This window comes from Peromyscus eremicus, chromosome 19 (genome assembly GCF_949786415.1).
Source record: "Peromyscus eremicus chromosome 19, PerEre_H2_v1, whole genome shotgun sequence".
NCBI lineage: Eukaryota > Metazoa > Chordata > Mammalia > Rodentia > Cricetidae > Peromyscus > Peromyscus eremicus.
The window spans coordinates 48,309,620-48,335,314 of record NC_081435.1 but is presented as its reverse complement, the minus strand read 5'-3'; the positions used below and the strand labels follow the sequence as shown (position 1 = coordinate 48,335,314).

Below are 25,695 nucleotides of genomic sequence, written 5' to 3'. Positions count from 1 at the left end.
CACAGGACAGGACAGTCCCAGGGCTCCGCCCCTCCTGCTGGAATAGATCTGACATGGATGCCATTTATAAAGCAGGCTGTGAGGATGCAGGATTCCAGGTCTGTGTGAAGCTGGTGATATAAGGGTTTCCTTTGACAGGAATCCCTAGTCAGGCTGGACAACACAGTGGCTGTATTTTTCTTTTGCTCTGTGGAGTTTTAGTCCCCTTCCTGGTTCCAGGAAACCAGTAGCCTGAATCTTGGGATTCCTTACAGTTGATGTTTCTCCTAGATTTGGGATTGTCTTTCAAAGCCAAATTTCCATAATCTATAAACGAACACCATCTGGCAAGTAGGAGGACTTGGATTGTTTATGAAGCTCTGAGAGTGCAGAAGAGACCCTGGGAGGGTGGGGTCCTGTACCCTAAAGCAGGTCCTCATTCCTTCTTCTGACGTGATTTTTGCTACTAATAAAATATGACCGTGTCTGTGCAGCACGGCCCCTCCCATACACACCCCTGTGCCTTCCTACCCTGCACTCGGCTCCATCCCTGCAGACCACAGGTAAACCACTGGTCTTTAGTGAATACTATGTGTACTGTTTGTTATTCAACAAGGACATTTTGGATCCTGAAAAAGCAAATAAACATCTCATGTAACTTGGGAACCTAGCAAGTCCTTCATACAAACTTCTAATTTTGTCTCCTGTTCTTTACATAAAGTACCAAGACTAGCCAACAAAACACTGAGAAGCCTGATGGAGTTGGCAGCAGTGATCATGAACTAGTTAGATGTAGCCACACGGTACCTCTCAGAAGCAGAGTGGTGACAAGGCAAGCCGAACAAACTCCTGTATGGTTACTATGCAAAGACACAACATAGAACAGTGGTGAGTCCGGAGGGAAGGGTGTGTGGATATGAGGGATTGGAGGGAAGGGTGTGTGGATGTGAGTCCAGAGGGAAGGGTGTGTGGATGTGAGTGATTGGAGGGAAGAGTGTGTGGATGTGAGGGATTGGAGGGAAGGGTGTGTGGATGTGAGGGACTGGAACACGAACTTCTCTTGGAGGACTGCAGGTTCTCTATTTCTAGACCTGGCTGACTGCTACACAGATGTCGACTTTAAAATAGTCTAAGTTGGTTGTACATCTGTGTTTTATGTACCTTTCTGTTTACATTCTATTAAAATGATCCTCCTTTAAAAAAGTTACTTTCAGTCCCCAGAACCACCAAAAATTTCAAAAGCTAAGTAACTCCCTATTACAGATAAATTCATTCCATCCCACATGTATCCCAGAGGAAAGAGATGGGAGTATGAGAAGACATAGAGAACGAAGAGCAGCTCAGGGCTGACCGGCAACCCTGTCTAGCTGAGCTGGCAGACAGGTCACACACTGGCTCATCCGCCAGGGTGGCCGCAGAGGGACGCACACGGCACCAGGCGGATGCGTCTGGGTGTGCCTGTGAGGGGTTTCCAGAGAAGCCTGGGTGCACGTCAGTGAGCTAAGTGAAGACCTATCTATAATGTGGGTGACTGGAAAAGGGGGAAATGGCCTAAATCTTGTTTTCCAAGTTACACACGTAAGCTCTACAGATTTTAGATACAAAAATGGCATCAAACCCTTTAGATCTGGCTGGTTCCTTACAATGGCCTGTGTAAGAACAGCACTTAAGACTACTATCAAAAGCCACAGACAAGACTATGAATGCTCTTCCTTTTTTTTTGCTCTTGTTGTTTTGTTTTTATTTTTAGACAAGGTCTCACCATGTCTTGGAACTCACTATGTGGCACTAGCTGGCCTCAAACTCAGAGAGATCTGCCTGCTTCTGCCTCCCGAGTGCTGAGATTAAAGATGTGCACCACCATACTCAGCTTTCTGTCTGCTCTTATTTCAACCCTACTACCAACTTCTTAGTACTAAAAAGGCTGGGTATTTTTACCATCATGGAATGGAAAAAAAAAACCCAAAACACTTACATGTTGTAACACAGGTCTGTGATCCTAGTACTCAAGGGGCTTATAAGAAAGACTAACCTGAGCTATATATGGAGATTTCATCTCAAACTGCATGCCACCTACCCACTGCCACCCAAAAAAAAAAAAAAAAAAAAAAGTCTGAAGATTAAAAAATTCACATGTATAACTTGTTTCTTTTACCAATTTCAAATTCAATATCAAAGGGTAAAAGAAACAGAAATCCAGAAACATTTGGAAAATTGACCCGTTTTAATTATTTAAAAACAAAGAATACAATACAACATCAAATTTCCCTTACCATCTACAATTGAGTTAAATCCAAACATCCTAAGACTGAACAGTCTCCTGCCCAGAGGCAGCGAACGGTGAGCCGCTGAAGACACACGGTGAACGGTGAACGCTGAGGATCCAAGTTCCGGCTGCAGGCGGACAGTCTCCAGGCAAACACACGCCAAGGCTCTTCCTTTCAGTTTATTAAAGTGTTTCACAGGAAGTTCTTTCAAACCATCTCATCTCAGGTACCAGGTTTCATCAATGATATGCAGCGCCATAAAATTTGGGTTTCCACCCAATAGGAATAAAAAGCAAGTTTTTACTTTTGTCTTTTTCCGACAGTGTGGAGAAGTCAAATTATCAGTTGACTCCTTTAGTAACATGAAGTTTTAAAAGCAAAGAAAATATCGGCTGTGCTGGGTTCTGGTCTCTGCTTGTCTCTGAGGGTGTGACTTCAAATTGGTTAAATCACATTTACGACACTACAATGATTAGTACTAAATTTTTTTTTAGATGATATAAAAGAAAATACCAAATAGACATAAAAATGGTCAAAAGTTTTTTTTTTTTCAAATCGCAGGTCAATTTTTGCCTCCCGCCCAAAAAGATACAAAACGAACATATTGGGATAGTAACTCCATTAGTTACTCCGATTCACCCATGTGTACGTTCCCCACTAAGTGGACATGGAACACACATAAGGCTGTCTTAGTACTGCTAGGGTGGTAAGCAGCTGTGTTCATGGCAGCTTGTTTTGGGCCCACTGATCCTCTGATACATGTGGGGAAGCATAGCTGTGTTCTCTGGCTGCCCACATCTGAACACATTCAGCTACCATGGAAACTACAAAGCAAGGAAAATTATACTTATCCCAGGATTCATTTACTGGGATTTTAGAGCGCCCTTTCTTCCTCAGAGCCCCTGAGTGGTGATGCTGTGCTAGGGGCTGCTGTGTTTTCCAGCATGAGCTCCCATTCTCTGAGGGTCCTGAGAAGGGTAGTGGATTGGTCCTGGAGCCCTCATGAAAGGTGGAGGCGGTCCCATTGGGTGGAACATATGTGGTCCAAAACCTGATGGGGAAGAGAAAAAATTAGGCTTGCAGTTCCCTTGACAACCTTCCAAACCTGTGAATCTTTCTAAGATCAAAACCACCTACACATAAATCCAGGCTGACATAATGTTAAGTAAATGTCAGTGCACAAGACCTGCTTAGAAATATCTACCTTTACTCCTTGGTTTCCCCCTCAGCCCCCAAACCTTCAGACTCATGCACCTGTTAGTATGTCACCCAGCTGTCTGCTACTCATCAAACATCGCAAATGCTACCAGACAGGAGTCAATCAGGATGTGGGAGACCAGAAAGAAACTAGGCTGATGTTAAGATCCTTTCTGCCATCACTAGCCTCAATGCTCCATTCCAGAATGGAAAGACTTTCTTCAAACATACAGGCTCACCATCAAAACAACATTATTAGCCACCACTGTTTCCTACATTATTCACAATGTCATGGACATTCACACAGGGTGCTACTGCTTCAACTGTTTATTAGTGGCCACTGACAGGATAAAGAATGTGAGCCCAAATGTAACTCAATTCCATAACCAACTCCATATATTCACATGACAGTCTCTTTGTAGCAAGTTTTTCTAACAGAAGCAGTAGTTTACTGATTCCCATCCTGATACAAGGCCCACATCTTGCTGTGGACAGCAAGGACAAAATTTACAATGAGGAACAGACTGGCGGCAGATGGCCATCATGCAGTAACTCCTACCCACGATACCTATGCTCAGATTTAGAGTGGTACCTTTCCTCTCCTACAAGTCCAGGAGAAGAGGAAAGAATCAGGACTCTCCACCTACCAGCTTTGCCCTGAGACTTCTACAGAGCAAGCACAAAGGACCTAGCTGCCTCAGACTCAACTCAGGTGCAGGACTTTTACAAGAACTTTTCTGGGCCAGAAAGGAAGAAGGCAGTTACCTGGGGGTGGGGGTGGGGCGATCCCAGGGGGTGGGGGCAGGGCAATGTTCACCACTGCTGGAGGGCCACTTGGAGGCAGGTTGAAGTAGTTGGCAGATGCCTCCTCTTCTGCTGCAGGAGGAGGAGGTAGAGCTGGAGAGGAGATAGCAGACACTTAGAAGGGCAGACAATCAATACCACATTCCTACTGTTTATGTCTGGGTTTGCTGCACAGCTGACAGAGTCAAGCCCAGTCTCTCCTAACAGAGAAACCCCAGCAGACTGAGTTTGCATCAGCAAGAAGTCCACACTCACCTCCAGGGAGTCCTGGTACAGGCTCTAGCTTGATCCCAGAGTCTGTGGTTCCGTCCTTCTCCTTTTCTTTCCCTCTGGCTGCTTGGGATCTGGAGACATACATGCACAGGACATCAGCACCCTGTCTGGCTTTCTTTCACACTCCTGCTTAACTCATTCCCCAGGAAAATGGAGTTCCATCACTCCTGCCCTTTTTAGCAAACACTCTTCTCCCACAGATGACAAAGTGTAGGGTGGTGAAAAGCAAAGTTTTTGATGGTGGGAAGGTCTGGGTTCAAAGCTACTGTCATTGGCCAGGTGTGGTGGCCCTCGCCTTTAATCCCAGCACCTGGGAGATAGAGGCAGGCAGATCTCTATGAGTTCTAGGACAGCCTGGTCTACAGAGTGTGTCCGAAACAGTATGGGCTGCACAGAGAGATCCTGTCTCAAAAAACCCAAACCCAAACCACTGTCATCACTAGAGAAGACAACATCCATGTGGGCAGCAAGTGCTCAGCATAGAGAGAGCATTCCACCAAGGGAGCTGCTGTCAACCTCCTCTCTGCTTCCAAGAGGGACACAGAATCCCCTTCGAAATTTAGGGAACGTTATTTATCTCTTTTACGCAGTCAATTTCAAACTCAAAACAGATATTCTTCTGTTTATCCCTTTCCCCACTTCCTCAGCACTCAGCCTCTGATGCAACCGAAATCCTCAACATCTACCTCTGGCAACCTGGCATTATGCTTGGCTCACAGTGGCTGTAAAACACGAAAACCTTCAAAGGAGCAGGTTACTGGAGCAAGACCATGAACACAGTTCTAAAGTCAAGATGCTTCCAACAGCCATAGCACCCAAACACTACAGAAGGGGCTGGAGGGATGGCTCCGCTGTTAAGAGCCCTGGGTGCCTTTCAGAGGACACTGGCTCAGTTCCCAGCACCCACGTGGTGGCTCCTAACTGTCTGTAACTCCAGTCCCGGGGGATCCAGCACCCTCTTCTGGCACAAGCCCACAAGTGGTGCACAGACACATGTGTGCCAAACATGCACACACATAAAGTCAGAGCACAGTTGAGGACAGTCTTAATACCTTCCCCACTTGACGTTGAGTCTGCGGCCATTCACGATCAGCTTGTTAAAGGACTTCTCTGCAGCCACCTCGGCAGCCTGCCTGGTGGCAAACTGGATGAAGGCACACTGCTGCCTCTGCACAACCGTGATTGTGCGGATCTCCCCGAACTGGTAGAAGTGGTTTCTGAAGGAACACAGGCCGAGGAGAACAGGTTAGCAACCCAGATGCTGCCTTGGAAAATGCAGACGGGCTACACACTTAGAATGTTCTGATCCACCACTAGACAGGTGGCCCCAGGGACACATGCCTGTCTTTTGGTTTTCCTTGTACCTGGCCCTAATGTAGGTGCTACTTATTGGAGATAAAAGGAAACTTAAGAAGAGTTCTCATGTATCTCTGGATTTTTCTTGTGGAGGAGAGGAGGTGCTTTACTTGGTTACTCAAGAGCCATACTTTCTTACCCCTAGTAAACTACAGCTCTTATGGTCCATGAGCCAAGACTGTTTGCATTTGAGATCGAGCCTTGTTACGGTACACAGGTTAATTCTGAACTCACAGGGTCAGGTGATCTTCCTGCCTCAGCTGGGACTGCAAGCAAACACTACCATGCCCAGCCATAGTCAAGAATGCTTCAAGAATGTTTAAGAGGCCGGGCAGTGGTAGCACACACCTTTAATCCCAGCACTCGGGAGGAAGAGGCAGGTGGATCTCTGTGAGTTCGAGGCCAGCCTGGGCTACAAAGTGAGTTCCAGGACAGGCACCAAAACTACACAGAGAAACCCTGTCTCGGAAAAAAAAAAAAAAAAAAAAAGTTTAAGAGGACTGTGTGGCTCAATGGCAGAGAATACTTGTCTGGGATGCATGAGGCCCTCAGTTCAATTCCTAGCACTGGAAAAATAAATAAATACAAAATAATCAATGAAATTAAAAAAATGTTTAAAACTGAAGAGAAGGAAGAAAGTGGAAGACAAAGGAGAAAGCCAAGTGTGGTGACCCACGTACAGAGCCTAGTACGAGAGAGTGGGGAAAACAGTGAGTTTCAGGCCAGTCTAAGCTACATGACAAGACCCTGTCTCAAAACAACAAAACAAATAAATAAACGAACAGACAAATAAACACGACAAGTCAGGCCTGGTGGCTAACACCTATCACTGCAGTACCCACGAGGGGGAACCCACGAGGGGGAGGCGAGCGGGTCAGGAGTTAAGGTCATCTGAGTTCTCCAGGCTAGCCTGAGCTGCAGGAAACTCTGTATCAAACCCCAAAACAAACAAAAAAGGGAGCACTATCCAGAAGAGATCACATGTGCTCCATGGAGCCAAAGTATTTTCTCTAGCCCTTTTATAAAAAGTTAGCTGGCCCCTGGAGATCACTAGCTCAATGAGATGGGGTTTGATGGAGACAGGCCACCAAGGGCAGGAGTTTCTTCTCCTCTTCTCCACTTCATTTCACTGGGAGAGATATCTCATCTAGTCAAGCACAGAATAAGCCAGAAATACAAATTAAATCAGAATCTCTGCTAAAAAGGCACTAATTTAAACAAAAAAGTTTTAGAGTCACAGGGCTTGCTACCCTCCATAAATAATCAAGTGTGTGTGTGTGTGTGTGTGTAGAATTCAAACTAGGCCAGGCCTTGGTGGCGCACACCTTTAATCCTAGCACTCGGGAGGCAGAGCCAGGTGGTTCTCTGTGAGTTTGAGGCCAGCCTGGTCTACAGAGCGAAATCCAGGACAGGCACCAAAACTACACAGAGAAACCCTGTCTCGGAAAACAAAACAAAACAAAACAAGAAACAACACCCCCCAAAAAAGAAGGCTGGAGAGATGACTCAGAGGTTAAGAGCACACGCTGCTCTTGCAAAGGACTAAGTTTGACTTCTGGCACCCATGCCGAGTTCCACTGCTGGAACTCCAGCTCTAGGAGGCTCTAACACCTATGGCCTCTTTGGGTACTTGCAGTCACTTGCACAGACCTACACATACATCACGCACATACGCAGTAATTAAAAGAATCCAAGTGACCACTAGGCCCGTATTTTATTTTCTGACGCAAACACGAAAAAGCACTCATGAGAAATGCAGCTACACTGGCATCACAAAAAAGAATTTTATAAAATTTTCAGTCAGCATTTGTATCAATGATAGGCTGGCTAAAAAAAAAATGAACTTGATTTAGAATTATCATGCTTGGTGGTGTTTTTTGCAAACTATTCCAACGCGGTTAAAAGCAAAGAGAATTTTGAAATGACGCCCACAAACCTGAGATCTGTTTCAGTAATGGTGTCTCCCAGACCACCCACATATAGTGTGGTAATGGTCTTATCCTCTGGTGGGTCTAGACGAGGCATGGTTGAAGCTCGCTTTAGAAGCTTATCGGCTACAGGGTCATTAATTCCATAGTACCGGTCTTTTATATTCTGATCGGCAAGGGGGTCATCTGGATCGGTAGGCTTCTCATGTCTAAGATTCACCAATGAAAACAGCACAAAGTGAACCGAAGGGAAAAATGATCACTCTATAGTAGCTACATGATAGAGTCCTCAAATGCCTTTCAGACTAGAAACCACGTCTATACAAAAATACTGTTACTAAAGAGAGCAAATGCCAAGGGATTACTATACCATGTAAAGACTTCCCGATCCTCTAAGTAATCCACTTACACTGCTGGAATAGAATCTGATTAAAGCTATGGATTTCACCTCAGAAAAAGGGCATATATATGGAGGGTGCATGTTACAGTTGACAAATCATTAGCTGGAACCCCTAATTCTGATGCTTGGCAGTCTCAGTTGAAACAAAAGTAGCCTGCAGAAGTCTGGTCTTATTTTGACTTCAACTATACTTTGCTATTCAAACCATTTAAATGATGGCACTAAATTATCTTAGAAACTTCGGTCAGCATGTATATTATATGATATAGCAATTTCTCGTAGATAAGTAGAAAACATAATTTAGCTAGACTCCTGTAAATATAATAAGCTTTATTGCACAAGATACTCTACATGTAAACAGACTGTAAGAGCTTTAGATGCTAAAGCATGAGTTTAAGCTGGAGTCTCCCACTAATCAGTTGTCTGAAAGCAAATACAGAAAGCAAGGCTTAGCTCTTACCTGTAGGGACACTCCTCTCCTCTCTTACACTCTCCTTTCACCCAGAAGGAACAAATGTGGGGCCGATTCCTTTTGTAGTACGGTGTGGTCCGGGCCAATTTGAGCAGCATGTCACTGGTGGATGTAGCTTTTCCCAGCATGCCAACTGGTCGTGTTCCATCAGAGTTAGAAATCTGCACGAAGAGGACAATTTTATTGGCTGTCAATTCATTAGGACTTCTATCAAATACAAAACTACATCAATCACAAGGCCCTGGATTCAATTCCCAGCACCACACATAAACAATATATCCCCCCAGATAAACAATGACATCAAGAAAGTGGCCAGAGGACCAGGAAGTCTGGTAGGAGATTGTGTTTCCTAGAAATGACAGGGAAGCTACACCATGATATCCCAACAATACAGCTGCCTAAATAAAGACAGGAACAATAGATATACTAACTTGATGGTGTAGTGGCGTATGGCTTTAACCCCAGTATTGGGGAAGAGGCAGGCTTTCTGAGTTCAAGACCACCCTGGTCTACAGAGTGAGTTCCAGGACAGACAGGGCTACAGATAAACCCTGTCTGAAAAAAAAGAAGAAAAAAAGGAAAAAAAAAAGTTCTAGATATACTAATTCAAAAAGGGGAAATCTCATGGATCCCATTCCTAGACAAAGAACTACAGGCAACTAATGACTGATGATAGAGAACTAGTCTCTTCTGGGGATGAGCTCCTTAACTAGTTATCCAATACAAAGTGGTCAGCCTCGAAATCATATACACATAAGCCACATTAAATGGACTCAGCAGGTTGTATTTATATGTTTGCTCATGCGCACACAAAACCAATAATAATCAAAGAGGCCATCAATGGGGGTGTTGGAAGGGGTTAGAGGGGTTGGAGAGAGGAAGTGATACAATTAGATTTTAATTAAAATAAAAAACATACTTCTCTTTCCATATTTTGTGTGTAATATTCTTTGTTGACATCTGATTTGGGCATGTCATCTTTAAATGACAATCCTGCATCTCGAACTTGGATGGGTAGGCCTGGTACAAAGAAATGGAGGAAAAAACATCATATAGATTTGAAAACACATTCATACTGAATATGTACATAAACTACAATATCATCCTTCCCTTCTCTTTCTTACTTGGTGGGGGCTAGAGAGATGGTCCAGTGGTTAAGAGTACATACTGTTCTTGCAGAGGGCCAGAGTGGCGTTCCTTCTAACATGCAGGGTGGTTCACTGTAACTCCAGTGTCAGAAGATGACACCCTTTACTGGACTCTGCCCTGCACTCATATGTACACCCCACATATACACATAATTAAAAACAATTTGATTTTTAAAATGGTGACAGTTTACAATATTTTAAATCAAACTGTTTAGCACCATCAGGCTAACAACTGCTACAGAGCATCCTAAGAAACTGTCCAAATTCCTGTGATGTCATGGAATTTGGTGAGGTGAATGTTTTACAAAATCGCTTCAAAGAATACTTTAGCCATGGCAAATTAATAACGTATCTAGCTTTAACAAATTTATTTCAAATACACATAACACAATGGTTTATTGTTAGATTGGTCTTGAAGGCCCTATGGATAGCCAGTTATGTTAAGGGGTCACTGTACTCCAGGCCTGAATGCTCCTGACAAACATGAATCAATATTAAACAATATATAGCCAGAACTGATTAGCACACATAAACATAAACACACAGACACAGACACACACAGACACACACACACACAGACACAGACACACACAGACACACACACACACACACACACACACACACACACACACACACACACGTGCACACTTTCCCTTGCTGGTAGACTACTTTTTTTGAAAAGGAAAGTGTCAGTGTCCAGAGCATAATTAGCTCAGGAAATTCTGGTTGGGACTGTGAGGAAAGTTTTAGATCAAGAAAAAGGACTAGGCAAAGAAATAGCCTATCATAGGAACAACGCCTTTTACCCCAACTAGCTATAGAGATGGAGGTGTAGGCCAGTTCTGATTTCTTCCCAATGGCTCCTGAAGTTCCTACTATTGTTCAGAAGGACTCCACAGAAGCCTAACTGTGAGTTTACACCTGGGAAAAGCAGATCACAGCAGACATTCTACGGCGGGATCAGAACCAGTGATGGGGAGAAGTAGGAGGCATCAGGCTGGTGTCTTGTTTAGGGCACGTGTACACTTCCAGGTCTAGCGGATGTGGCAAACATACCGTACTCTAGGTCTAACAGGCAGGTCTGACAAACATTCTTCAATTTACTGCAGGTTTGGCACACTTCAGTCTTCTTGAAGCGCATGCGGACCCCAGGGCACCAGCGAAACACTGTGAATGGTCTGGCGCAGATCTGAATACACATCAAGAGCCATAGAATAGAATGTTAATGGTCCTGACCTGGACTCAATCCAGATTTACTAAGTATGGAGAGTTGACCTTAGCAACCACCTAATCTAAATGCCAGCTAACCCTCAACTCCATTTACTTTCTCTTTTCTATCAGTTAAAAAGCTCACAAAGTACAGAAATAAATATCCAGAAAGTCAAAGCCCTACCACCTAGCGGCAAACATTAAGAATCTGACTCTGTGTTTTTGGTGGGGAACAGGGAAAGCAAAGCAGGAAATATTATCTCTTTGAGAATGTTGTAACAGCCCCAACCCCCCTCTTCAGCTTAAATGCTTCTGTGTAGCAGTCAAACAACACCTGGGACACTAACTCATGGTCATCAGTGCAGATTCAGACACCTGTTTATGAATCTACATTAAAAGGGTCCTTTTCTTATTTCCAATACTAGTTGTCAGCCACTGAATATATCAATGACACATGAAAGCTGTGAGTGTGAACTCTGACTGAGGGACCTCAAAAGTTAGTAAGTACAAAGCCACTTTGGTAGAATACAGGGAAGAAAAGGGATCAAGAAAATGAAACAGTTACTTCTTAATAGACATACTTACTTTGCATTCTTTTCCATACTTTTCTTTGGTCTGAAACAGAAAAGAACTGGAATTACAGAAGAAAAAACAGACAAACAAATAAAACTAACCCAGGTATCTGTTTTTTACCCCCGCCACCCCAAGTACAAAACATGATGTGTCTGGAGATTCCTGGCATTGTGAATAAAGCTAATCAAACCAAACCTAAGTCATGGTAAGGGATTCTGGAAGGTTGGGGTATGGTAAGGGATTCTGGAAGGTTAAATCTAATTGTCAACTTGACATAACCTAGAATAAGCAAGGAAGAGTCCTGATGGTGGACTGTCTAGACCACATCAGCCGGTGGGCATGTCTATGGGAGTGTGTCTTGCTTTCTTTAACTGATGTGGAAGAGCCAGCCTGATCGTGGGCTGCACCATTCCAAGAGTTTGGACCCCGGATCCTGTACGTGAAGAAGGGGCTCAGCACCAGCATGCACACATGCATTCACTCTCTGCTCTTGACTTGAATGTGATGTGACCAGCTGCTTCAAGTTCCTGTTGCCCTGACTGCCCCACAATGATGGGCTGTACGGCAAAATAACTGCCCCCGCCTAAGTTGTTTTTGTCAGGGTATTTTATCACAGTAAGAGAAGTGAAATTAAGACAGATAAACCAACAAGGTCATATTCTCCCAAGAGGACATGGAACTAATACCAAGTCAGTATCTTTGGAGCTACAACTCTTACATTTACTTCTGCCTCTCAAGAACTAAAATTTCTAATGGAAACACCATATGTTTTCTCTTACACGTGGAACCTAGATTTCAAATTGTTCCTGTGTATGTGTAGATCATGAACTAGAAAAGGGATCCTGGATGGGAAGAGTGTGTGTGTGTTTGGAAGCTGGATAATAAAACAGGTATTAGAGCCAGGCGGTGGTGGCGCACGCCTTTAATCCCAGCACTCGGGAGGCAGAGCCAGGCGGATCTCTGTGAGTTCCAGGCCAGCCCGGGCTACCAAGTGAGTTCCAGGAAAAGGCTCAAAGCTACACAGAGAAACCCTGTCTCGAAAAAACCAAAACCAAAACCAAAACCAAAACAACAACAACAACAAAACAGGTATTAGAAAGAAGGGCAGCTGGGCATGGTGATGAAAGACTTTAATCCCAGCACTTGGGAGGCAGGAGCAGGAGAATCTCTGTGAGTTTGAGGCCAACCTACAGAGTGAGTTCCAGGACAGCCAGGGATACACAGAGAAACCCTGTCTCGAACTTCCCAACCCCATCCCCCCAAAAGAGAAAGAAGGGTAAACTGAGGGAAGTCAGAAAACTAGCCAGTAAGGGGCAGGAAGAAAGGTGGAGGGCAGTGGAAGAGGGAATTACTGAAAACAAATGTATGAAAAACGACGAAATGAAACCCATTACTCTGTACACTAACCTAAAAAATAATAATCAGTTCTGGGAGATAGCTATTTCAAGGGCTATTTTGTTTTCTAGGTGAAAACTTCCAATTTCCAGCACATGTTTCCCTTTGACCACTCTTTGAGGAAACTGGTTTAAACATCAATCCAACCACCTGGCTGGTAGACCTTATGTGCTTGGTGGGGCTGGCTTGGTCGAGGAAAATCAAGCCTGGAGATGGCGGCACCTAAAGCCGGAATGGCTTTCCAAAGCATCTACTCCTGAACTTTGGTTGGCAGCTTTTTTTCCAGCATAGTTCTCTAGACCACTGGTTTGAAGGAGGTAGACAGTGGGGGAGAATGGTGCTTTAGGAAAAAGACAAGGTCTCAATACACAGCCCTGGACAGCGGATAGCCTGGAACTTGATTTGCAGACCTGAATGGCCTTGAACTCAAGAGATCCACTTGCCGAAAAGCTGGGATCAAAGGCAAGAATCCTCATTCATGGCCAGTTTAGGAATCTTTGTTTTACAACCAATTATGTCTATCAATAATAAAAAAAAAAATATTAGAGTCAATATAAGAACTATGATTTTGCCGGGCGGTGGTGGCGCACGCCTTTAATCCCAGCACTTGGGAGGCAGAGCCAGGCGGATCTCTGTGAGTTCGAGGCCAGCCTGGGCTACCAAGTGAGTTCCAGGAAAGGTGCAAAGCTACACAGAGAAACCCTGTCTCGAAAAACAAAAAACAAAAAACAAACAAATAAACAAAAAACTATGATTTTACATTAGAACGTGGACATGCAATTTGATCTCTCATAAGTGTTAACTGACAGGTTGAATATCAAATTCTTTTGGCGTGAAAACCAAAATTTCTAATGGTTTTCCCAGTGCCCAAATCAAGTAGGAGGAAGTCAGAGCCAAGTTTCTACAGTTTGCTCAGAAGGTAACTGCGAAGGCACAGGGACTAGGAGTCAGGAAGCAGAACTACATAAAGACATACTCTCCCGTCAACAGACCTACTTTCCAGGTAGATGCTCAACAAGTATTAGCTGTTACGTTACGTCTCCTACATTACAGAATTATTGCTCAGTGTCTAGGAGAGGAAGTACGCATGGCATTACCTTGCAAGTTGTCCCGTACTTTGGGTTAGTAAAAGAGCATCAATTCTTCTAATGGTCAAGAGAAATACTTTACAATCGGCGTGCAAGGACCACGATATAATGTACAGTTCACTCCCGCTGCACAGGCAAGCACTCACCATTCGTATATATGGGTTTTCTCCAAGACACGTCTGACACAGTATGGGGAAGTCCTGGAGAAAATGGGAAATCTGATTGAAGATCAAGTCCCGAAGACCCTGTTCCCTCAGTCACTTTCTGGGGCGGGGAAGGGTGCAAGGTTGGCAGGAGCCCCAGCTCCCGGCACTGGCCGCGGAGCGGGAAGGGGCGCTGTCTGCACTTCCGGCAAGCGGAAAAGAAGAAAGCATCTGGGAAGTGTGGAGTCGCCGGGTGGACAGCGCTAGTCCCGGGACCCTGGTCCGCCGCACGAGGGCTCTCCTCCCGGCTGCCCCGCCGAGCTAGGCCGCACAGCGCGGCTCTGGCCGATCCCGCCGCAGCCCGGGGCACAGTCTCCCATCCCGCCCGGCCTCGCCGCCCCCGCGTCCTTCTCCGGCGCGCACTCACCGCGTCCTCCCAGTTCTGCCTGTTGTAGGTGTTGGAACCCAGAGAGGTCGCCATATCGGGAGTCCCGCGGCCGCGCCGGCTTCCGATTCGGGAGACCGACCGCCACAATCCCGGCAGGCTCCGGGCGGGCGGGCGCCGCGCTACGTCTAATCTGCGCGCCTAGGGCGGCCGCGGGGCGGGGCCTCGCGTCAGGGCGCGGCCGTCCACGGCGCTTCCGCCCGGCTGCCCGGCCCGCGTCCTGGCTGCCGACGAATAAAGCGACGGATCGGGGCCACCGGCCGAGGCTGGGGTCGGGACGCGGTTAGTCGCAGCCAGGCGCTGACGCCTGCGCCTCTCATGTTCCCAGTGGCCCTTCCGTTGTTATATTTAGCACCCAAAAGCACAGAACGTCTAGTAAGTGTACTGCAGACGACAACGAATCACTTGGCATTCTTTATGCTAGAAGCGGATTCATTATCAGGAATGTAGCTAGATAATCCTTTATCTTATGTTGCCACCTTACCATTATGGCTAGGATGCTGATTCCTCTTTTATAAAAAAGGGAAATTGAGATTAAGATGAATTAACTTTTTTTTTTAAGGTCCTGGAGCTAAAAACCGATGAATCCACAGATCCCAAGACATTAGTTTTTCTAACTTCCGACATGAAACAGGTCCTATAAGTCAGCGCTTTCGAGTTTTTAAACTCTCAACCATTCTACGAATATTTTGAGAGTGGGTCACAATATGGAGTCTTGAACTTCCTATGTAGACTAGGCTGGCCTGGAACTACAGATCCACTTTCCTCTGCCTCCTGAGTGCTGAGGTTAAAGGCATACACTATCATGTCCCTTTCTATATTTCTTTTTATCTCCGGGCTGGGTCTCACTAAGTTGCTCTCCGGCCTTGAACTACCTCTGTAGCCCAGGAAGGCCCTATCTGAGTTTGTAATATTCTTTCCTCAGTCTCCCATGTAGCTGGGATTATAGGTCTGTGCCACCAGGCTTGATCATTTTAATATTTGACCTAATCAATCAAAGATTTTCTTGTACAGTTATGACTTTTTTTTTTACATACATTCACCATACACTTTCATCATCCCAAAGTTCTGATGTGCTTGTAGGCAGTCAACTGAGCCCCACATTCAGCCTACAGTAATGACTGATTTATGTTCTGTCCCTATACAGATCCTCCTGGATTTAAGATGGATTATGTCCTATTGAGCCCCATGGTGTAGAGTTTGAACGATCTAGTCAACTGAACTGGGTCTGGATTGTGTTGTTTTGATGTTTCCTGTCAGTGTATCGTGGCTTTCCTATCCTCTGTCATTGTTCTTTAGGTTTCTCAAATGCCCATGCTTCATCCTTCAGCTTATGTCTGCACAGTAGAGATGTCCTTTCGTACCCTTGCCAAGCTTCCAGAAACTGAAGCATGTTCCTCTTTGCTGGATTGGTAGTACAGAGATAAAGGAGTTCTGTTCCTTCTTACAATTCAGTTTGTGTTTAGTAGGCTTTATGACTGGGTCTTAGAAATCCTTTCTCAGCTTCTTCCCCTCCTCTTCTCCTTTCTTCTTTCCTTCTTCCTTCCTTTATATTTATTTCACCTCAGCGAACAGTTTCTGAATATTTACTACTCTTAATTCCTAGAAGTTAAAAAAGATAATTAAAACTTTTTAATAACCGTTAGCCAAGATAGACATTTCTCCACTGTGGAAAAATACCAAAGATCTCAGAGTAGCCAGTCTGAATCTAGCGGAGATGGTAATTATCCAGGACACGGTTCTTTTACTTGGTCCGGACATCTTCTGTGTTTAACTTCCATCTTGGTACTATTTGGCTTTAGGCTTCATATCTCACTTTGGCTTACATTGTCTACATTGTCTTCTAAAGCAGGAGAAGTCTCTGCCCTTCCTACAGTATTGGACAGAGGGTGTTGGTATAGAGTTATCTCAGAACTGAATCTTGTCTTTCCCAGGGACACTGTCTGTCCATCTGTCTGTCTGTATCTATCTATCTATCTATCTATCTATCTATCTATCTATCTATCTATGCTTCAGCAGCAATGTGCCTTTATCTGGGGAGACGGATCTTTCTTTTCCTTTCCAGCGGCTCAGCCTTTCTGTTTTTTTTATTTTTTATGAGAGCTTGGGGAGGGAGGCAAAATTTATGTCTCTCCTATAGCATGCCTGCTATATTCCCCTAAACCAAGCAACACTCTCACAAACTTGCCACCTCTGGAGGTTTTAGAGCTTGTGAGTGTGCACAAGTTAGTTCTCTTCAAGTCTTAGGATTACCGAGTTACATGGTATCATATTGGCTCCTATTTGGCCATTAGCAATTCCTTAATTGCTGAATATTTTGGTTGATTTCCTCACTCCTATCCATATCTGCTCTATATGGTGGTTTGAATGAGAATGCCTTCCATAGGTTCATGTGTTTCAATATTTGGACCTCGGTTGAACTGTTTGGGAATGATTAGGAGGCGTGGCCTTGGAGGAGGTGCATCATGGGGAGGGGGCAGCTTCAAAAGCTTCCTATCTCTACTGATCTCTCGGCCTCCTGCTTGCATTTTGAGATGTGAGCTCACAGCTGTTCCTGCTCCCATGCCTTTGCTCCACCATCATGGACTATGACCCTCTGGAGCTGTAGGCCCAAATAAACATGTTCTTTTATAAGTGGTCTTGGTTACAGTGTTTTGTCACAGTGATAGAAAAGGAACTCATACACTGCGTGTCCTCTGTCTTAGAGAATTATGTCCCTTCTCAGAATCTAGATTGTTGGACTGCCCTGCCACTTCAGCTCTCATACAAGAACATTTATGATTTTTGAACATTCACTTAAAAATTCTAAATTATGTGTCTCTGTGTGGATATGTGCACATGAGTGTAGGTGCCCACAGAGGCCAGAGGCATCAGGTCCCCTTGTAGCTGGGATTATAGGGGGTTGTGAGCAACTTAGTGGGTTCTGGGAATCTAACTTAGGTCCTTTGTAAGAGCAGTCCACACTCTTAGCTGCTGAACAACCTCTCCAGACCCTCCACTGTGTTTTTGAGTAGAGGTAACACTCTTTACACATACCTATACCATAGGCAGAAGCTTCTGCAGTCAAATCATTTTAATTAAATATGAAGCCTTAAAAACAACAGGCCAGCATAGAAAAATCTCTTAATAAAAAAAATCTTTATTGAAAAAAAAAGAAAACAAACAAACCAACAAACCAGGCCAGGCATAGTGGCATATGTCTTTAATCCCAGAACTTGGGAGGCAGAGGCAAGTGGATCTCTTTTAAGGCCAGCCTGATCTACATAGTGAGTTCTAGGACCGCCAGAGCTACATAGTAAGAACATGCCTTAAAAACAAAACAAAATAAACACACACACACACACACACACACACACACACACACACACACACACACAAACAAGAACAATGATAGAAAGAATGCAAGGGTTAAGGGAGGGAGAGTATAGAGTGTTGATTTTTAGGCATGAAATGGATATTGGTCTTAACTTTTTTTTAATGTGTGTTTGTGCACCATGTGTGTGCAGTGCCCATGGAGGCCAGAAGAGGGTGTCAGTTCCCTTGATACTGGAGTTACACATGGTTGTTGTATAAACTGAAGATGTGGCTGCTCCGAGGTATGGTTAAGCAGGTTTTAATTGTAGATATGAGGGAGAGAACAGCCAGAGGCATCTGGAAGAGTCCAGAGCAGTCAGAGAAAGTATTCGACTGAAAATGGTCACTAGACTGGACCTGGCCAAGAGAGGAGAGAGGGAGAGAGCAAGAAAGAAAGACAGAAGAGAGGACCAAGAGAGGACAAGAAGATCAAGAGAGCACGTAGCCGAAATAGCACATTTTTAAGGAGAAATGAGTAGCTGGAGGAAGTGAGTAGCCCAGGGGAGGGAGGCCCTTGAGCTGGAGAAGTTTAGGGTAAGGGGTGAGAAAAGCCAGGATGCCAGCATAGACTCTGAAATGTGTAACAGGAACTTGTGATACTGAAGGAGCCTGGAGGCCAGCATGCACTTTGGTGTGCTAATAGGCACCCCAGATAGCCATTTGTCCCTTCTGCTAGTGATAAGGAAATGGCTCCTTTTGGTAGAGGGGCACCAGCTTCACAAGTTCCTGAGGAATGCTGGCTTTTGTCTGTTGCAGACTATTTGTTTAACTATGTAAAGATGTGTTGCTGTATTACCTTGCCTGCCTAAGGCACCCAATTGGTCTAATAAAAAGCTGAATGGCCAATAGAGAGGGAGGAGGTATAGGCAGGACTTCTGGGCAGGAAGAGTAAGTAGGAGGAGGAATTTAGGCTCAGAGAAAGAAAGAAAAAGAGACACCAGGGGTGGGCCAGCTAGACACAGAGGAAGCAGGAAAGTAGGACATACAGAATGAAAGAAAGGTAAAAAGTCCTGAGGCAAAATGTAGATGAACAGAAACAGGTTAAATTAAGTTAAAAGAGCTAGTGGGACAAGCCTAAGCTAAGGCCAAGCATTCATAATTAATAATAAGTCTCTGTGTCTTTGTTTTTGTGTGTGTGTGTGTGTTTTTTTTTTTTTTTTTGGTTTTTCGAGACAGGGTTTCTCTGTGTAGCTTTGCGCCTTTTCCTGGAACTCACTTGGTAGCCCAGGCTGGCCTGGAACTCACAGAGATCCGCCTGGCTCTGCCTCCCGAGTGCTGGGATTAAAGGCGTGCGCCACCAACGCCCGGCTCTCTCTGTGTCTTTAATTGGGAGCTGGTTGGTGGTCCAAAGAAAATCCTGACTACATTTGTCTAACAGCCAGAATTTGGACCTGACAGTTGTGAACTGCCACGTGGGTTCTGGGAATCAAACACAGGTCTTCTGGACGCAGCCATGACTCATCTCTTTAGTCCTGGCTGGTGCATTCTTGAAATCACAGCATTTATGGTTACAGAAAAGATCATATATGAAGCATGGCTGAAATGCAATTGCCTGAGGGTTGGAATTTGCTCTTGGTTGCTCTTTGAATGGAGTGTAGAAGAAACAGATGACCAATGTGTATTCGAGGGGTGCAGTAAACAAGGCACTGAAATGGCCGCTCCATTATTTGTGAGAAGGTTTATACTGTAAATAAGGGAGAGCGAGAATATCCATAGGCATCTTGAAAAGTTCAGAGCTGAGAGAAAAAGAAACAGCTGGACATGGCCAGGGCCAGGGCAGCAGAGATGACAGCAGAAGTGGTGGGAGAGTCCTGTCGGTTATAAGGGGTTATGTCGCAGTGGGGAGGACTCGAGGAGGTCTAAGGGGCCAGGAGGCTAGTGAAGCCTTGAGATGCATAACAGGTACATGTGAGCAGGGACTGAGGGATATGCAACCACAGATGTATGTCAATGGAGAGCCATATATCCCTTCTGCCAGAGGCAAGGGAGATGATTCCTTTTATGGAAGGGAGTCCATTTCACAAGTTCTTGAGGAATGCTGGTTTTTAAACTAATAGAAATCCTTGAACTAAGCCAAGTGTATCATTTCTGGATCTGTGCACTGAGACCTAACACAACAGACCTAGAATTGTTCTCAGGGAGTTTGCAACCCATTAGAAGAGCTAGGTACATATAAAACCCCACAGTGCAAGAAAAAAAGATGTACCTGCCTTGGAGAGGTCAGTATTGTGGATTAAAATTACAATTTATTTATTTATTTTGGTTTTTCAAGACAAGGTTTCTGTCTTGGAACTCGCTCTGTAGACCAGGCTGGCCTGGAACCCACAGAGATCCACCTGCCTCTGCCTCCCACGTGCTGGGACTAAAGGTGTGCGCCACCACCGCCCGGCTAAAATTACATTTAGATGGGAGAAGTAATCCTAACATGCAGAAAGAGAGAGAAGAATATTCTAAATTGAGAAGACACCATAAGAAAGCACAAAACATTTGATAAAAACACCTGATAGAATACAAAATGACAAAATGGGCTAGAGAGATGGCTCAGTGGTTAAGAGCACTGACTGCTCTTTCAGAGCACCCATATGACAGCTCACCACTGCCTGAATCTCCTGTTCCAGGGTATCTGACACCCTCTTCTGGCCTCCATGGGCACCGCACACATGTACAAGACATACATGCAGGCAGAACATCCATTTACATTAATTCAGCCAAGATAGGGATGTCTACTATTTGGCAAACTTTGTTGTAGGCTTTGCAAATACAAGTATAAAAATAATCCCTACCTTAACGGCTCTGGGATAGTGAGGCAGGAAAGGAACCAGTGGGCAGTCTGTTGGTGACTCTTGCTGGGGATGGGGGTCCGGGGGAGATGCAGCAAAGAAGGGACCTAGGGGATGTGTTTTGGAGAAGGCAGTGGACATTACATGGGCAGTCAGGGAACATTTGAGGAAAGAACCAACTGTGGTGAGGGTATGAGCCATAGGTTACGTAGGACCTCATATGCATATGCTGATAGAGAGGGTGCAGGTGAGGGGGCTGATGAAATGACGTCCTAGAATGGGAAGAGGTGGGGCTGCTGGCTTGATGGGGAACAAACAGTTCACCTACAGCAACAGGAGGAAAAGAACAACTGTGGGCGCAGGTAAAGGGGCACTGGATGGGGAGCCACTTTGGAATCTGCATCGTTTCCTACCATTTATTATTTCAGGCAGTCAGGCCCTTTAATCATGCTGGCCACTGGTAGCCCAGGAATCTGGGACAGAGCCAATAGCAACCTGCAGAACACAGGAATTCCTTGTATTTATAGACTTTAGAGGGCAGGGCTCTCTCAGCTTAGCAGATCAATGACAGTACTAGATAGGATTTAAGGATATGTATAATTCAGGGAGTTAATCCTGTTGTCCAACCCCACCACTGGGCTGCTTCATGCTAGGAGCTTAGCAGCTTAAGGAAGGTGGTAGATAGGATATAAAGTGTGGCTGATCCCTCTACGGGGGCTGCCCCTCCCTGTGGCCTAACATTCCACGGAGCAGGGCTTGGTGAATTACTCTATCAAGTTAATTCACATAAAGAAATGAAGGGAGGGGCAGAAGACAGTTCAGCAATTAAGATTTGCAGAGGACAGTTCGAACACACACACACACACTCTCTGTCTCTGTCTCTCTGTCTCTCTGTCTGTCTCTCACACACACACACACATTTTATGGCCAGGCATAGTGACACCTTTAATTCCAGCACTTGGAAGGCAGATGAGGCTGATTTCTGAATTTGAGGACAGCCTGGTCAGCATTGTGAGCTCCAGGACAGCCAGGCTTTACAAAGTGAGTCTGTCTCAAAACAAACCATCATGCTGGCTAGTTTTATGTCAACTTGACACAAGCGCGAATCATCAGAGGAGGGAATCTCAAATGAGAAAATGCCTCCATAAGATTAAGCTGTAGGCAAGCCTGTAGGGCATATTCTTAACTAGTGACTCACGTGAGAGGACCCAACTCATTGTGGGTGGGAACACGGCATGGTTGGTGGTTCTGGGTTCTGTAAGAAAGCAGGCTGAGCAAGCCAGCCATGGGCAAGTCAGTAAGCAGCACTCCTCCATGACCTTAACATCAGCTCCTGCCTCCAGGATCCTGCTCTGTTTGAGTTCCTATCCTAGCTTCGTTCAGTGATGAACAGTGATTTGGAAGCATAAGTCAAATAAACCCAACACCAAGATACCACTTGGATCTTATTTAACTTGCCCTATGTGTAGTGATATGTTGTGTACCCTAACAAACTTATTTGGGGATCAGAGGACAGCGCCAGCCACTAGATTCGACATAGAGGTCAGGCAGTGGTGGCACAAACCTTTAATCCTATCACTCCGGAGGCAGAGATCCATCTGTGAGTTCAAGGCCACACTGGGAACAGAGCCAGGCAGTGGTGGTACACACCTTTAATCCCAGTACTGGGAAGCACACACGCCTTTAATCCTAGGAAGTGATGGCAGGGCAGAGAAAGTATATAAGGCATGAGGAAACTGGAACTAAAGCAGTTCAGCTGAGACCCTTTCGGGTGAAGACTCAAGAGGATTTCAGTCAGAGGATTCGTGGAGTTGGTGAGGTAAGAGGTGGTGGCTGTGGCTTGCTCTGCTTCTCTCATCAGCTTTCACCCTGACATCTGGCTCTGGGTCTTTTATTAAGACCTTTTAAGATTTGAACAACACCTATGTTCAAAAGATGTCACCTGGATCTTCTTTAACTTCAGCTTCCAGGTCCTTGGTTTTCCAAGTTGCTTTTGAGGCAGATGCCCAGGAGAGTCAGAATCCAGGCAACGGGGGTCCCTGGAGGGGCCAGCAGGACACTAGTAGGGCAAAGGCCCCGTCAGGAGTGGGTGAGAGGATGCTGAGTGGCTAGAAAGAGCTCTCCACGAAGGAGTCCATGTTAGCTCACCTCTCAAGCACCAGGAGTTTGTTCACATCCTGTTTTAAGTGACGGAGATCCTTTCTGGCTTCAGTAGAGAAATGCACTAAAAACAGATTTGAGTAATCAGGTTCTTTGATGCTGGCTACTCACAATGGGGAAAGCTAGGATAGGAGATCCCCCATTTTGTATATTTCAAAGGATACCTTTGCGAATAATGAACCAGGAGATAAAAGCTGGTACATAGCTAACACACAACCAATGCATCTGAAAACATGTGCATAAGCTCAAGCAACATCCACCCGTATGTACCAGGGAATTACTTTTTTTCTTTTTTTTTGAGATAGAGTCTTTATACAGAGTCCTAGAATTCACTATATAGGCTAGGCTGGCCTTGAACTCACAAGAGATCTGCCTGCCTCTGCCTCTCTAGTGCCACCAGCATTAAAGGCATGCACCACCACGGAGCAGGGCTTGGTGAATTACTCTATCAAGTTAATTCACATAAGGAAATGGAGGAAGGGGCAGGAGAGACCGTTCAGCAGTCAAGAACATCTGCAGAGGACAGTTCAGTTCCCAGCAGGCGGCTCAGAACCACCTGTAACTCCAGCGCCAAAGGATCTGCTTCCCTCTTTTGGCCTATGTTCCCCCAAATAAAAACAATTTAAAAGAGAGAGAGGGGAGAGAGAGAGAGAGAGAGAGAGAGAGAGAGAGAGAGAGAGAGAGAGAGGGGGGGGGGGGGAAGGGTGTCTACCACAGAGTCGTATCTATGAACTGATCTTTAGGCCCCGAGTTATGTAGCTTTCTAACCAGTACTTGTGAAATCAAACAGGAGACACACTCAAGTTTTGTCGCTTTATTTCACTACATTAAGCAATAAGGCAAAACAGTAACTTGTTATTCATAAGTCAAGGAGTGCCTCTCATCCCCAAAAGGAGCCAAGAAGGATGCTTATTACAAAGATGCAGTGGCATTTAGTGCAGTATGCCTATAGCATATATTTGGAACAAAAGAAAATTTTGGTGTATAAATCAATTCACAAACCCAAAGTAACTTAGCTTTAAGTTTCCAAATTGTAGTTTCAAGTGCTAAGGACTCCCGACTCTTGTGTCCTGGTGCACACTGACTAGTAATAAAAACCCTGCACTGACCTAGTATCAGAAGGGCCACAGACACAATTTCTAATTCACCAGCTACAGCTGCACCTGATCTAATACCAGAAGGGTGATCGGTCGGCGCAACTCCTAATTCACCAGCTGCAGGTGCTGAACCTTTTCTAAGAACACAAGACCAGCTTACACTAAACTCACCTTGAAACAGCCAACAGCGGTTATTTGTAAGTTAACTTGACTTCTTAAACAGAAATTGTATGTTCAGAAGTGTTTTTGTGTTTATCACCCAGGAGCAGACCCATACGTCAACATTTTCTGGGGAGTGAGTATCAGTTTCACTGCATAAAGGCATGCAGACAACTGTGCCTGTCTCCACAATGTGTGGACTTAGGAAGCCATCTGCACTTTGATTCCCCCCGACCCAAGCAGACACTGAGGAATGGTTTCACAGAAGGCTCGAACTTGAGGCTTTGTGAAGTTATAAAAAACAAATCACTTTCTGTAGTTTGAAACTTGTAATTACCCAACTTCCTGCTCCAGCTTCTATGAGGTTAAACTTTACTGTTCCCATAACATCAGAGACCAGTATTTTCTTATACTGAGGTAAATATATTACTCTGTGAGAATATTGTTTCATAAAATTGGCTTGATCTTAAATAAGATAATGTCTTTCAATAGCTTCCTAGTTTCCTCTTTTAAGGGGAACTAACAAAGACTATTTTCTATCTGTAGTCCAGATTCTCTATCCCTTAAAACAAACCAAACCAAAGCTCCTAAAGACAGAAAATGAAAACCAAAGCGGGGTTTGTAAACAGGAACTTCTTCCAAGGTCTGTTGGCCATGTGCTAGGAACACTTTAAGGAAAGTGGTGCAGCTGGTCTACTTTCAACTCGTTTTAGAAAACATCCCAGAAATCAAGGTTTGCAACTCAACATTAGAACTTGAGAGAAACGGCATGTCTGGGGTTAGGCCAGCACTCTGGCTCCCTGCTCAACTGCTGTGGCTTATAATCAAAACGGTCTCACTTGATCCAGCACAAGAAGTCTTACACCCACCAAGGGAAAAGCTCTTTTTAACATCCAGTTTTGGATTTAAGAGACTGATGGCTAATTTCTCCTTCAGCTCAGTGGAAAAACTTTAGTTTATATCATGCTAAAAAGGCAAAGTTTAAAATGTTCTCTGAATCCCAGAGTTGAGTATGTCCATTTAAACTGTCTTGGCTCTCTTTCCAAACCCCACAACATTAGAACATTCCTTGAATTACACAACAGAGCAGAGAGCTGGGTGTGGTGACAAGTGTTTTTACTCCTAGCAGGTGAGTTCAAGGTTAGCTTGGTATACATATGGAGTTCCAGGCCAGAGTTACATGGAGGGAACCTATGTGAAAAAATAAATGGAAAAAAAACACAACAAACCAAAAACCAAAACCAACCAAACAAAAACAAAATCCACCCACCCCCCAAAACAAAACAAAACCAGAGTAGAGAAGGGCAGAGAGTGAGATCTATAAAGGCTGTCTCCCTGCGGCAGCATTAGCCCCTGAATATTAGGGTAATATTAAAACAATGGAACTTCAAGATAGTAATTGCTTGCAACTCAAATCCTTAAAGTCCCTGTACTACTGAGGAAAATGAAGGACAACGGGTAGGTATAC

The 25,695-nt window shown here is 44.8% G+C and overlaps 1 protein-coding gene across 1 annotated transcript; it reads right to left on the bottom strand.

Moving 5' to 3' along the window:
* Positions 1 to 2,350: 2,350 nt before the first annotated feature.
* On the bottom strand, positions 2,351 to 14,797 carry Rbm22 (RNA binding motif protein 22). Its single transcript, XM_059246057.1, has 11 exons — positions 14,660 to 14,797; positions 14,236 to 14,289; positions 11,619 to 11,648; positions 10,881 to 11,013; positions 9,596 to 9,696; positions 8,665 to 8,837; positions 7,813 to 8,013; positions 5,573 to 5,737; positions 4,503 to 4,591; positions 4,209 to 4,340; positions 2,351 to 3,297 (listed from the first exon to the last, which is right to left on the bottom strand). Exons 1-11 carry the CDS (start codon positions 14,711 to 14,713, stop codon positions 3,167 to 3,169), a joined length of 1,263 nt encoding a protein of 420 aa, XP_059102040.1. The 5' UTR covers positions 14,714 to 14,797; the 3' UTR covers positions 2,351 to 3,166.
* Between the last annotated feature and the right edge of the window lie 10,898 nt (positions 14,798 to 25,695).